Source organism: Lethenteron reissneri, chromosome 36 (assembly GCF_015708825.2).
Source record: "Lethenteron reissneri isolate LAM-NWPU_2019-01 chromosome 36, ASM1570882v1, whole genome shotgun sequence".
NCBI lineage: Eukaryota > Metazoa > Chordata > Hyperoartia > Petromyzontiformes > Petromyzontidae > Lethenteron > Lethenteron reissneri.
This window is the reverse complement of record NC_083814.1, coordinates 6,918,341-6,932,309: the sequence shown is the minus strand read 5'-3', so window position 1 is coordinate 6,932,309 and position 13,969 is coordinate 6,918,341. Positions and strand designations below refer to the sequence as shown.

Genomic DNA, 13,969 nt, shown 5'->3' with positions numbered 1-13,969 from the left:
AGTCAAGAGCCGCATGGCTCACAGGGAACTGAAACTGAAATGACCCACTCCTGCGAAAGACGTCAGGGAATCTTTAACGTCCGCTTTGGATCACACGGCATGCGTTCTTTGGTTGGTCAATACGCACCGCAGAGTTACACTGGGGAATCAAACCACGAACGTGCTACCGCTTGGCGGTGGTCCACCACCCCTTACACAAGCAATGATTCCGATTTAAAGCTTTCGTGACTGCAGGGATTCATCTTCTTGGTTCTTTCGGTAAAGTCACGTAGAAGGGAAATAATAAAATAATACAAATTAAACAAAATAAAATTCTTCTCACGACGTTTCGGCCACAACGCAAGCAGCCGTCCTCAGGTGAAGAACAGGTTTGTTGGAAAGACAGCGTCTGAATGAAACACCACCAAGCTTGGAGCGTATATTTAAGCTGGGTTGGAGGGGGAAGAGCGCCTTGACAAAGGCATTTGCATATAAAGAGGAATTTAGCATATTTATGGGAAATGCAGATATGGGATTAGTCACTACTTGTGTCAAGGCGCTCTTCCCCCTCCAACCCAGCTTAAATATACGCTTCCAAGCCTGGTAGTGTTCATTCAGACGCTGTCTTTCCGACAGACCTGTTCTTCACCTGAGGACGGCTGCTTGCGTTGTGGCCGAAACGTCGTGAGAATTATTTTATTATGTTTTATTTTTATTATTTTATTTTTTCCCTTCTACGTGACTTTACCGAAAGAACCAAGAAGAAGCAATGATTCAGCAATGATTCAGAACTCAGCGCGCCGCTCCTCTTGCTCTTCCTGTGTGCCAGGTGCCGGACTCGGACGTCTCTATGGAGAGCTCATGGCCAAGATGTTCCCGGATGGAATCATCGCCGAAGGAGTCACCATTCTGATCCACCCGTCCGCCTATGCGCTTGCAGGTGCGTACGTACGCGCGTGCGTGCGTCGGCCAGGTGAAACGCCACAAGTGAATGGTTACTTGGATATTCTCCCAGCATCTACATTTCTTAAGGGACAATCTGACACAATTGGCCGGGTCTCTCTCTCTCTTGTTATATCGAAATCCCTAATTTCGATGATCCGATCGAAATCCCTAATTTCGATGATCCGATCGAAATCCATAATTTCGATCGAATCATTGGGGTTTATTCGTAATTAATCGGCATTTTGCGACCCCCAGTGCCACTGTGTAGTAAAACATAATAAAATAATTCTCACGACGTTTCGGCCACAACGCAAGCAGCCGTGAGAATTATTTTATTATGTTTTATTTTTATAATTGTATTATTTCCCTCCTACGTGACTTTACCGAAAGAACCAAGAAGATGAATCCCCGCGGTCACGAAAGGTTTAAATCGAAATTTAACTGAGCCTTTGTTTATGTAGATGGTAGAAGCAGAAAAGCAGGCCAGAAAGAAACAGCCCCTTGCTATGTTGCCGGGTGGGTAAAACTTAAGGCAGGAAACCTCCCGCATACCGGGCGAGGCATTTGACCATCTCCCTGATCCGCAGGCGCGGCGGCGTACTCGGGGGCGGTGACGCACACGCTCTCGACGGCCGTGCTTGTGTTCGAGCTGAGCGGGCAGATGTCGCACATCCTGCCCGTTCTCATCGCGGTGCTGATCGCCAACGCCATCAGCCAGCGGCTGCAGCCGTCCTTCTTCGACGGCATCATCATCGTAAAGAAGCTGCCCTTCATGCCCATGCTCGCCATGGGGAAGACAGAGTAAGGGGCACCCTCTCCCCCCCCACCACCACCACCACCTCCTCCCCGACTGCACATCACAATGATGTCATCGTTATTGTAATAATATGTATTATTGTAAATAATTGTCATATAGTGCCTGATTGGCCGTGTCGGGTGGTGGAGGGTTACGACACATTTATAAATAACGCGATCTAAACCCAAACACGTTGATTATGCATATAGTGCCTCTTAATAATAATTAAGATCGTGTTGAGTCTTAATTATTACGCGTATAATACGTATGATGAGCTTACGAATTATAATCGTTATGTATTACTGTTCTTAAATTGTATTCATTATTATAATAATTATAACCGATACTTATTAGAATAATTGTTATTCTTGTAATAATCAGTAGGATAATGCGCCGTATGGTGTGTCAATATCAGCATAATAATCATTAGCTCCTATTATAGTAATTATAGATAACAATAGATCTAATTATAGTTAATTAGTAGTACATGATCTTTATCCCCTGTGGGTTATAAGACCACAATGAGTTGCCTCTACTTCTTCCTGTTCCTAGCAACATGCTGAACCTCGCCCCAACAGAGGTTGATCGCGGCCACCAGCTCATCCTCCCAATAATTATTCGTTTTTGGTATAGCGCCGTTTGAAGGGGCACCCCCAGTAGCAGCTGTCCCCACCGTGGCACGCGGTGACTGAGCACGCCTGGACTTGTGTGGGGGAATTACCAAAAAGTGTGCGCAGAACGTCAAATAGCGCGCAGATAACGTGCACAAATAACGTACAAATAACACGCAAATAACGTGCACAAAAATCACTCAGCCTCTTGCATCGTGCAAAAACCATCAACCGCTCCTGAAGAGCTGCATTGCGGCCCTCTGCATTTCGCCTAGCATCCCCAAATTGTTTTTTTTAAATATACTATTGTTATACAGTAAAACCTTTGATTGCGAGTAACTTGGTCCGCGAGTGTTTTGCAAGACGAGCAAAATTTTTTAATAAATATTAATTTGATAAACGAGCGAGGTCTTGCAATACGAGTAGTACGTGTATACGCTTTGTCTGCCAAGCGTCACGTGATCACAACCGATATACGAGTGCTTTGATATACGAGTGCTTTGGATTACAAACACGTTTCCGGAACGAATTATGCTCGCAATCCAAGGTTTTACTGTAAATGACTTTAAAAAAAACACACGCACGCACGCACGTATAGCTTGTGATATGTACGACCACTTCCCTGCCCCTGTTTGTCTGCTGGCCGACGAGGCCTCGACGGAGAAGATCCATCGCTTGTTGGGGGGGGGGCTTTGCTCGGCCAAGACGCTTCGTATGACTTCCCCGCAGATCTCACGACGTGATGGCTGAGGACTTCATGACGACCGACGTGAAGTACGTGACGAAGGAGAGCACCTACAAGGACGTGAAAGACCTGCTGATGAAAACCAAAATCCGCGTCTTCCCCCTGGTCGACTCCAACGGTGCGTTGGCGTCAGAGGTCGCAACCGGGTACCCGATACCCGTGCCCTACCCGATACCCGGCTACCCATACCCGGCCGGGTACGGGTACGGGTAGCCGTTTGCGACCCTGGTGCGGCTGGGTACGGGTACGGGTAGGCCGTGAGTCACTGGTGAGTAACCGTTTGTCACTCATTTCGGGTAGGGTATGGGTACGGGTAGAGAACGGGAACCCGTACCCGACCGGGTACGGGTACGGGTACCCATTTGCGACCCTGGTGCGGCCAGGTACGGGTACGGGTAAGGAATCAAAACCCGTTTGCGACCTCTGGTTGGCGTTCGCTGAGCAAGCGAGCGGCGTCGCCGTGAAGCGTGTTGTGCGCGGGTTTCTCTCGCAGCAACGGCTGTGGGATTCGGGATGTTTGGCTTGGGCCGCACCGAACGATCTGAACTGATTTGTATGAGAATCGGTTTTAACCTTATTTCTGGCAACAAAACAGGTGTGTTAAGTTGTTAAAACACCAAACTGAAAACGTTTACAAGGAATCATGTCTGCATTAACCACAATGCTTGTGGTCAGAATGCAAACAAAACACATACTCTTCTTGGTTATTTCGGTAAAGTCACGTAGAATGGAAATAATAAAATAATAAAAATTAAACATAATAAAATATTTTATTATGTTTAATGTTTATTTTTATTATTTCCATTCTACGTGACTTTACCGAAAGAACCAAGAAGATGAATCCCTGCAGTCACGAAAGCTTTAAATCGAAAAAAAACATACTCTGATAATATATGCATTGTCCTTGAAACTGATTGGTCCACACCAGAGACAGCTTTCTTTTGAGCCTCGTCTCAAAACGGTGTTAGACCAGAGGACGCCAAAAGGCGTGAATTTGTATGGTTTAAGATCCCTCCGCCACCCGACACTGCCAAACAAATGCATTGCTACCTGTACGTGCGTGCGCCACTCTCTTTCCTAATTAACCCCTATTTACCCCTGCCACCATCTCTCTTCATTCCCCTATATATCCCTCACAACCGTCCCTTCTCATTTCCCCTATATATCCCTCACCACCGTCTTTCCTCATTTCCCCTATATATCCCTGCCACTATCTCTCATTTCCCCTATATATCCCTGCCACTATCTCTCATTTCCCCTATACATCTTTACCACCATCTCTACTCATTTCCCCTATATATCCCTCACCACCATCCCTCATTTCCCCTATACATCTTCACCACCATCCCTCCTCATTTCCCCTATATATCCCTGCCACATCCCTACTCATTTCCCCTATATATCCCTGCCTTATTGACCCCCTATTGACCTCCCCCCCTCCTCCCCCCCCACATCGTCAACCCGCAGAGTCGCGCGTGCTGCTGGGCTCCATCAAGCGCATGGAGCTCATCCGCCTGGTGGGCGACCAGCTGAGCTCGGAGCGCCGGCTGGAGCACCTGCGGCGTCGGCTGCTGGCGGAGCACGCGAGCGGCGAGGAGCAGCACCACGACTACCTGCACGAGGTCCTCTACCCTTGCCCGTCCAAGCGAGGACGTCCGTCGCGGAGGCGGAGCGATGTAATCGGCTCGCACGCTCGTGCACGCGCGTGCGTGACGGTGCCCGTGCGGATTTTGTTGTTGTTGTTGTTGTTTTTGAGTTGTGCGCCTTACCTGGTGTTGCCAGATAAAAGGGTAAAAAAAACAATTATCATATTTTGCTACTGGCAAATGAGGTACCAATGGTGTAAATGCTTACCCCGAGCTCTCATACTCTGATGGTGCATTGTCTTTGAGTTGTGCGTCTTTTGGCGTCATCTGGTCCAACACCAATGGAGACTAGGCTCTAAGAAAAGCTGTCTCGGGTGTGGACCAATCAACTTCAAGGACAGTGCATATCATTATCAACATCAGAGTTCTTTATTTTTGTTTGCATTTTGACTGCTTGTGTTGTGGTTATTCCAAACATGATGCCTTGTATAAAGGTGTCAGTTTTTGTACCAGTTTAAAGGGTAAAAACCTACTACTATATTTTGCCACTGGTAAAGGAGATGTCTCATAGTGTAAATGTTTACCCCGAGCTCTCATACTCTGATGGTGCATTGTCTTTGAGTTGTGCGCCTTTTGGCGTCATCTGGTCCAACACCAATGGAGACTAGGCTCTAAGAAAAGCTGTCTCGGGTGTGGACCAATCAACTTCAAGGACAGTGCGTATCATTATCATCATCAGAGTTGTTTCTTTTAACTTCTTGGTTCTTTCGGTAAAGTCACGTAGAAGGGAGATAATAAAATAATAAAAATAAAACATAATAAAATTGTATTAAAATTGTATTATTTTATTATGTTTTATTTATAAAATTGTATTCAAATTGTATTATTTTATTATGTTTTATTTTTATTATTTTATTATCTCCCTTCTACGTGACTTTACCGAAAGAACCAAGGAGATGAATCCCTGCAGTCACGAAAGCTTTAAATCGAAATTTGTTTTTTTGTTTGCATTTTGACTGCTTGTGTTGTGGTTATTGCAAACATGATGCCTTGTATAAAGGTGTCAGTTTTTGTACCAGTTGAAAGGGTAAAAACCTATAACTACCGTTGTTGTTTTGTTTCCGTGTTCACCGCGAGTGCCGTGTGTGCGGTTAATGCAGTGACAGGATTCCTCGCAAAACGTTTCTGTTTGGTGTTTTAGCACCGTGATACAACTACAACTGTTTTATTGCCAGAAAGGGTGAAACATATTCGTATATGTTGATACTTGCAAGAAAGGTCCCATAGTTGTTGTTGTTGTTGTCATCGTTGATGTTGTTGTGTTTGTGTACTATTTAATGCCTCGACACAGAGGCGTGGTTTCTCTGTGTGCCTATGTTTTGTCTCTCTCTCTATGTATCTTTGTGATATCTGTCTGCTTATATGTCTGTCTATATGTCTCTGGTTCTGTGTTTTAGCTCTCTCTCAAATTTAGCATTCTCAAGAAAAACGTAATCAACTAGGTAGGGTGTTGACTGTTATGTTATCCGACTCTCTGTTGTATTACATTACATTTCTAAGTATACTAGATTTGTGTTTCTATTTCAGTTATACCTGATGATGATTGCTTGTGTTGCAATCGAAACGTCGTATGCTAGTATTTAATTTATTATTTTATCTTTATACGTGACTTTACCGAAAGAACCAAAGAGTAATTCCGGCAGTCACAAAAGCTCCAAATTAAGTTTGTGTACTGAGTTGGGGAGCGGCGGCGTAGTGGTGAGCGCTGATGCGTTTAAACAGCTTGTGACGTGTATGTAGTGCATGCAAATGTGCTAAAAATGTTACGTGAAAGAAAACATTTTGATCTTATAACTCCGCTGATGCTCTACCGCTCTGCTGCTACGGCACGCTCTGGCTTAACGTCCGCGTGGAAAATGCGAATAAAAAAAAAATCAAAATACTTAGTACCGCCATCAGAAAGAGTTTATGACACTCAATCTGGCGATAAAGGTCAACTTGGCGAGGTGGTTTAGCTGTAGAGCAAGTGGCTCACAAGCAAAAGGTTGTGAGTTCAAATCCTGGTTGGTGGTTGGGAGGTTGACTCAGCCCATCATCGATAAAAAAAAAACGAGTATCAGTTTGTGGGGAAGTCAACAGTGATTTTCTTATGGATAGACTCAACTCCGCCATATGATCGAGGAGTTGCCAGCACTGGCTCAGCGCTGTAAACGGGATCTGAGGACTGCCTCGATGCTCACTTGAGCAGGACATCAACTTGACCATTATCATTATTGTCGTTATAAATGTAAATCCTGTGCCCAAATCTGCTGGAGAAAATGTGGTAAAATTGAAACAATAATATTTTGAATACTAAATCTTGCATTCGCTCTTTCTTCCTGCAGCTTTTGCCTGGCAAAAGTAGGATGCCAAGGTACACGTTGGAAGGTAAGGCAGTCATTGACATCGTCTGATGTGTAGTGTGCGTGTGTGTACACATCAACACTCGGGAGACAGGGGAAGCTATACCAGCACTTGGTAAACCGTGCCGGCCTTAATAGGAAGCCACTGGAGCTATGCACTTTTACATCTCGATTGAAAACTAATTTATGTAGAACTGCTACTTGTGTTTAGTTTGTTGTCCTTCCCATGCCTCCGATTAGCATTCCGATTAGCACGGTTGACAACGTACTGCGTAAAGTAATGTCAACACACATACATACAAATCAACACAGGTCAATCTATTTAAGACCGGAAGCAACAGGAAAGCTTCACCATTCTTGCCCGATGAAGCTGATTGTAATTATCAGTGAAACGTCGTACTACTCAAATTTTAAAATGCTGTTGATTCTCTCTTCAACACACCGGTGGGCTAAAGAAGTGAATTATTTTGTCCTTTGAAAAACGTGACACATGTTTTACTGTTTGGCCGTGTCGGGTGGTGGAGGGTTACGACACATTTATAAATAACGCGATCTGACCCTAAAACCTTTATTATGAGATCCTGGGTTTGAATTCTGTGATTAAATCGGGTTCTCAGGCACAATGAGCAGATGGTCTCAAGTGCAGTCACTGATCACTGCACTTGATTGGGCCGATTTATAGTTGGGGGAAATTTTTTAATATCAGTTTGACCGTCCTGCAATGCACATTGGTCGCAGTGGGAGTGTGGACCAGAGGTCACTTGAAGGAGTTTCAGAAGTAGTTCTGTGGTATCCACTTCAAACATCGGGGGGGGGGGGGGCGATTGCACTGATTTACGATATATCCGCACGGATTATATTTATCAAAATTTCGGGGGAGGGGAAGACGAAACATTCTAAACTAATCAAATAATCAATTGTAATTGATTAATCGAATATAGTTTATTTTTATATAGAGCATCTTCACTCAAGGCGCTTGACATAGCTGACAAAGCGGTGACAGAATGGAATTATTTCGATGGCAGGGGTGTACAAGGATTGAGTGATGAAGGGTACTTATGGATCACCAAAGGGTAGGGGAGGGATGCGAATGAGTGGAGGGGCGAGGGGAGAGAAGAGGAAGAGAATGGGCAATAGAGAAGAGGTGAGGCTTTAAGAGATGAATGGAAGGAGGTTAAGGAAAGGGACTGCTTAATGTACAGTGTCAGTGTTGAGTCTGTGGTGCAGTGGTGAGTCTATGGTGCAGTGTTGAGTCTGTGGTGCAGTGTTGAGTCTATGGTGCAGTGTTGAGTCTGTGGTGCAGTGTTGAGTCTATGGGCAGTGTTGAGTCTATGGTGCAGTGTTGAGTCTGTGGTGCAGTGTTGAGTCTATGGTGCAGTGTTGAGTCTATGGGCAGTGCTGAGTCTGTGGTGCAGTGTTGAGTCTATGGTGCAGTGTTGAGTCTATGGTGCAGTGTTGAGTCTGTGGTGCAGTGTTTAGTTTATGGTGCAGTGTTGAGTCTATGGGCAATTTTTCGTCTATAGTGCAGTGTTGAGTCTATGGGCAGTGCTGAGTCTGTGGTGCAGTGTTGAGTCTATGGTGCAGTGTTGAGTCTATGGGCAGTGCTGCTCAATGTACAAGAGAAGTTTATTCCGGTGGAGGAGTGCAAGGACTGAGAGAGACATAGAGAAGATTGGGAATGAAGAGGACGAGAGGGGGCATGGAAGGAAATGAGAGAGGCGAGATGATCGAATGATTGTTACTTTTCGAGAGCCACACGCAGTGATTCACTCACCCGGTCGTATGGAACGCGATCGGCCGTGAAATCATCACCGCTGTACGTTTCCTTGCAGACAGGAGTGGCTCAAAGAAGAGGTCAATGGTTCTCCTCAGTGGCGAGGACATCATTCCAAGGCCCAGCGACCAGGTGAACATCCACCCGGCCACTCACTCGCATCATCCCAAACGTGCACTGTTAAAATGGCGAAGTCTTCATTGGTTAAGTGTGTGACTGCTTAAGTGTGTGGCTTCGTAATCCGGTCAAGTGTTGTTTTTTGTAATGTAACTCTGTTTGTCTTTTTCAGTTTGAATCGAAGAAAGTGAAACTCCTATTGGGGGTAAGAACCAAAATTATATGCTTGACCTTCATAAGAGCTTAATATTCATGATATGCATTACTTTATCCCAATAATTATAATAGCATTGTTCAGCGGATGGCCCACAGGACCTGTTTAAATATCACTCACGACTGATGTTGGTTGTGGCCAGGAATCAAAAGGCATGCCACTGGGTTCAAAACACGGTGTACTAACCACTGCACCACCACTCACCCCATTAATCATTATTATTTATTTAGTTTATCCAAAAAGCCTAATTGAGTTTCAAGACTATTTCGCGTGACAACGCGATTGCATTAACAGTAAATGATTTGAGCGTTAAAAAGTTCTCATTTTGAATTCATCCACAGGATGGGCACGCTATCTTGGAAAGCATGACAGATGAGGAGGTAAGACGGATCATTAGTGGCTGCCCCAGCAATGCTGCACAGATTCGTGCTGTGTTCTACTCTACTCGGCGGTTATCACAACGGCAGCCTGCCTTCCCTTAATGTGCACTAAAGGCAAAGATCCTCCGTATAGCCTGAACAGACTTTTGGGGCAAGTTCTGTTTGCGAGCGCTTATGAAGGCTCGGCACGGCACACGAAGTGGTGGGTGGCCAGCACCACGCCCGACCGCCTTTGTCTCCCCAGTGGCGATGTTCACGACACATACTTCATCGCACTGGTCAGTGTGGGGTTGTGGATGGTGGGTTTCAGGACCGGTTTAGGTATCGCTCGCCACTGACGAAATACGCGGCTGGGAGTCGGACCCAGATTGTAGGGTTTGTAGCGTAGCACACTGACCACTGCGACACCCCACACTAGCCGTTACATAAAACATTGATTTAAAAAAAATGTGAATTAAATGGAAATCGAATAGGATGCTGGAAATAATACATTCACGATGACCATTGGGGAACAAAACATTGCACACACGTTTAAGAAACTCGATTGTAAATTTAAACGAGAGTTAAAATGTGTGATGGTAAAAATAATGACGATCGCAGACTCCTAAATTGACTTGGGGGAAGGGTCAGGGTTAGAAAGCCTTAGGCCCAGGAGTTGAGTTTTTTTTAGTTTATAAAATGAGATGTTAATTGGTGAGATGTTAACTACCTCGCCTGGTATACAGGCTGGTCGTGGGTTCGATCCCGACCCTGACACCTGCTGTATATTTGGAGTTTGTATGTTCTCTCCGTGGTCGCGTGTATTATTCTCCGGGTCCTCCTGTTTTTACCTCCACATTTATAATCAACACGCATTTAGAGTATTCGGCTGCTATTCATTTCCACATTACAAGCAACTTCGTTGAGTTACGTAGCTCAGCGTGCCTTACCTGGTAAAATATTTCTGTTTTTTTATTTGAATACTTTTAAAACGAGCATCGCTTCACCCTCGTGGCCGCTGACACTGACACCCCCCCCCCCCCCCCCCAACGTGCGCTGCCCCACAGATCGAAGAGTGGGAACGGCAGCAGCTGGAGCAGGTCATCTGTCTCGACGGGGTCACCATAAACCCCGCTCCGTACCGGATCATCCAGACCGCCTCCTTACACAAGGTGCGTCCCCAATCAGGGCCAGGCAGCGCGTTCTTCTCGTGCCGCAGAGAAGGCACCGCGGATATCGTCGCAGGAATATAACAAAGATTAAATATATAATGGGGTCCTAAACGTCGCCTGTTATATAGGTAAGTAGTCGTTACTGGTCCACCATAATCCGCACAAACCTTGGCAGATGCGGATACCTGATGCACAAATGTGGAAATTGAAATGTCTCCGGTGTGCGGCTGTGGTCATCCAGAAGAGACTGTATAACATGTAATGACGCAATGCCCCCATCCACAAATACGCAGGAGACATCACAGCGATACACTCTGCTGCTCCTGACGAGGTTATCCGGGCTTGACCACGTTGAATATACATTTTTCAGTTCTTGCTCTGCGTCTACATCAGCCGTACGACAAGAAGAGCAGACCGGCGAATGTGTCCGTGGGGGTTTTTGTTTTTTTGGTTTGTAGCAATAGAAGCGATGTTGTACCGGTGTCCATTTGGACCGGTGTCACAACGGTGGCAGCGATTCGCCGACGCTGCGTTCCTCTCCTTGCAGGTGTACGACCTCTTCAATCTGCTGGGCCTGAGGATCTGCTACGTGACGGCACTCGGAAAACTGGTGGGCGTTGTGTCCCTGAAGGAGGTAAGCTGCACCTTCGTTTCGATTTAAAGATTTCGTGACTGCAGGGATTCATATTCTTGGTTCTTTCGATAAAGTCACGTAGAAGGGAAATAATGAAATATTTTTTTATAAAATATTAATAAAATTAATATTTAATAAGAAAAAAATTTTTGAAAATATTCATAAAATTCATATTTTATAATAGAATATTTTTTTTTTATTTCCCTTCTACGTGACTTTACCGAAAGAACCAAGAATATGTACCTTTGTCTTTGTCTGAACAGCTCCCATCGCCGATCCTCGTGGTAGCAGGATCATTTCGGTCGTCTAGTCCAGGAGCGGTTGTCTTGGGGTCAACGAGATGCGCTACGAAACCCAGCGACCGATAACCAAACCGGTCCTGGGCCTTCCCGAGTTTGACACAGCCTCAAATGAGCACCTGGTGTGGTGTGTAAACATTGGCACTGGGGACACGAAGGCGGCTGGGCACGGCGCTGGATACCCACCCCCCCTTGCGCGCAGTGCCAGCCTTCATAGGTGCTCGCTAACGGCACTTGCCCCAACAGTCTGATGAGGCTATATGGGGGGGGGGGGGTCTTTGTCTTTGTGTTCCTTTCATTGACCAGGAATTCCTCAAGGCTCTCTTTGTCTCATTTAGGACGTTGCTCAATGTTGTTCCTACTGTCGCTCTATGGAAGGTCACTTCTCCTCCTCTGCTGCTGCTGACGTCTAGAATTCCTTGGGGGTTTGTGCGGGTCCTTAACGAGTATCGTCCAATGTAAAAACCTTGGACGTCAGCCTGTGTCATCCTGCACAAACGATCATTGCCTTTGACGTTTGAAGTTTCAAACGTTCTGTTCGTTGGCGTCCGCCTGTAATTCTCCAATGCAGGGCAAAGGGACTCCACCATTCCCTTTCCCCAGTCGTCCCTCTCCAGTCGTAGATTTCTTCTCGCTGCCATCGTCTCTTCTGCCAACCCTCCGCTTCTCTTCCCGTTCCCTCTCGGATCTCCACTCCGCCGTTCGCTTTGCGTCTCATCTCTCGTCAGGTGTGCTCACGACGCATGCCGCCCAGACACGGGTTCCACTCCACGTTTGCTGAAACGTCTTTCCTCCACTGTCGTCCCTCGCCCTGTGCAGCTGAAGCAGGCCGTGGGGGCGACGGTGAAGGGGAACTTCGTGAGGACTGTGCGGCGGAACAGCAAGGTGGACCAACCGCCGGCTCAGATGCCCGGCGCGGACTCGTCGGGGCCAGGCGGAGCGTCGCAGGACGGCGATGACATCTCTCCGGAGCCGGAAACGCGACACCGAAGAGTCTCCTTCCAGGGCTCGGCGGTGTAGGCGGTTGTGTCCGACGACGGTTTTTGCACCGGCTGACGACGCGACGGGTTCGCTTGGTAGGAACGACGCGAGCTGTGGGAGTTCCCTGCTGATGCTGCGGGGGGGGCACCCATCTGGCCGAGTCCGTAAACACTTTGACGCCGGCAAGGGAGCGGTTCGCCATCGGGCAGTCTAAGCTTCTTTCATTCTTCCCGTAGCTGCCAATGAACGATGGATAGACGCTCGTCGATCTATCGATGCTCAGTGGTGCTGCTTGGTGCAACAGTCGGTGAAGTTGGGGATGGCAGGGGGTGAGGCGGGGCGGGGGGGAGAATCGCCTTGCAAGTTTTTTGTTTTTCGTTTGCGAGATAGCGTAGGTTCGTAGGCGGGCGAGCGCAAAGTTGCACCTGCAACTATATTTCTGGGCTACGTTGCACGCAAGCATCCTGCAGCCCAGTCCAATTTATAAGCTAGGGGTGAGTATAGTTTGAGGAGGTCGTGCCGTCCTGCTAAATTGTTCGCCCACACCAAGCAGTCCAGGTCACTTAGGAGCAGACAGTGATTGAAAAATAGTTTTTACACGTCTGTGTAACCATTCCATTTACATCCATTGTGTGTTGTTGTTGAGCATTCAGTCGAATAATTCAACCTTCATTCTTCTGTCCGCAATAAAAAAATGTAACGTTTAGTCCATCAGCCGACGGTTTTGGAATGGTGGCGCAGCGGTTAGCGCTCTGTGCTATGAACCTCGGTGGACCCAAGTTGGATTTCTGGCCTCGGCTGACATTCAACAAATGGGCTCTACACTTCCATCACCAACCTGCACTCTAGCCGCGTGGTGAAGTATGGTGAAACAACCCTCATGACTGATAGAGTGTGGGAAAGCCTTCATCCAGCAGTGGATTGAATAAGGGCTGCGAATTGTTACAGATTTTTTTTGGTATTATAATAATTATTAATCAGTCTATGGGCTTTCTAAACCATTATGAATCCAGGTGAGGCCCAAAAAGTTCAAAACCTGTCCACAGTGGATCACCGCGGCAGCACTTGGAGAAATCTCCCATCACCTCCTCTCTCCCCCCCTACTGCCGAAGCCTATATAACCTCGTCCCACGGCAGATCTCTCCACCTGATGACGATTGCTTGTGTTGCGATCGAAACGTCGTGATCTATTATTTTTCTACCTACGTGACTTTACCAAAAGAACCAAAGAGTATGGATTCCTGCAGCCACAAAAGCTTCAAATCTAGACTGTCCACAGTTTGCTTGTTGAATCACATGCTGCTGGACAATGTTGGTCTGCAAAGCACCGATAGGTCGGTGGACTAACAGACATG

The 13,969-nt window shown here is 46.6% G+C and overlaps 1 protein-coding gene across 2 annotated transcripts in view; it reads left to right on the top strand.

Annotated features, from left to right (window-relative positions):
- The window catches only part of LOC133351081 (chloride channel protein ClC-Kb-like), a 45,051-nt gene extending 32,124 nt beyond the window's left edge, over nucleotides 1–12,927 (top strand). The window contains exons 13-23 of one of the 2 annotated variants that reach the window (XM_061566009.1): nucleotides 809–919; nucleotides 1,512–1,725; nucleotides 3,061–3,194; nucleotides 4,544–4,752; nucleotides 7,047–7,089; nucleotides 8,897–8,970; nucleotides 9,128–9,160; nucleotides 9,511–9,549; nucleotides 10,596–10,700; nucleotides 11,248–11,334; nucleotides 12,453–12,927. In XM_061566009.1, coding sequence (XP_061421993.1) covers nucleotides 809–919; nucleotides 1,512–1,725; nucleotides 3,061–3,194; nucleotides 4,544–4,752; nucleotides 7,047–7,089; nucleotides 8,897–8,970; nucleotides 9,128–9,160; nucleotides 9,511–9,549; nucleotides 10,596–10,700; nucleotides 11,248–11,334; nucleotides 12,453–12,653 — 1,250 coding nt within the window. In that variant the 3' untranslated portion in view covers nucleotides 12,654–12,927. The remainder of the gene's footprint in view (nucleotides 1–808; nucleotides 920–1,511; nucleotides 1,726–3,060; nucleotides 3,195–4,543; nucleotides 4,753–7,046; nucleotides 7,090–8,896; nucleotides 8,971–9,127; nucleotides 9,161–9,510; nucleotides 9,550–10,595; nucleotides 10,701–11,247; nucleotides 11,335–12,452) is intronic. The other variant, XM_061566010.1, reaches the window with a different exon arrangement.
- The last annotated feature ends 1,042 nt before the right edge of the window (nucleotides 12,928–13,969 follow it).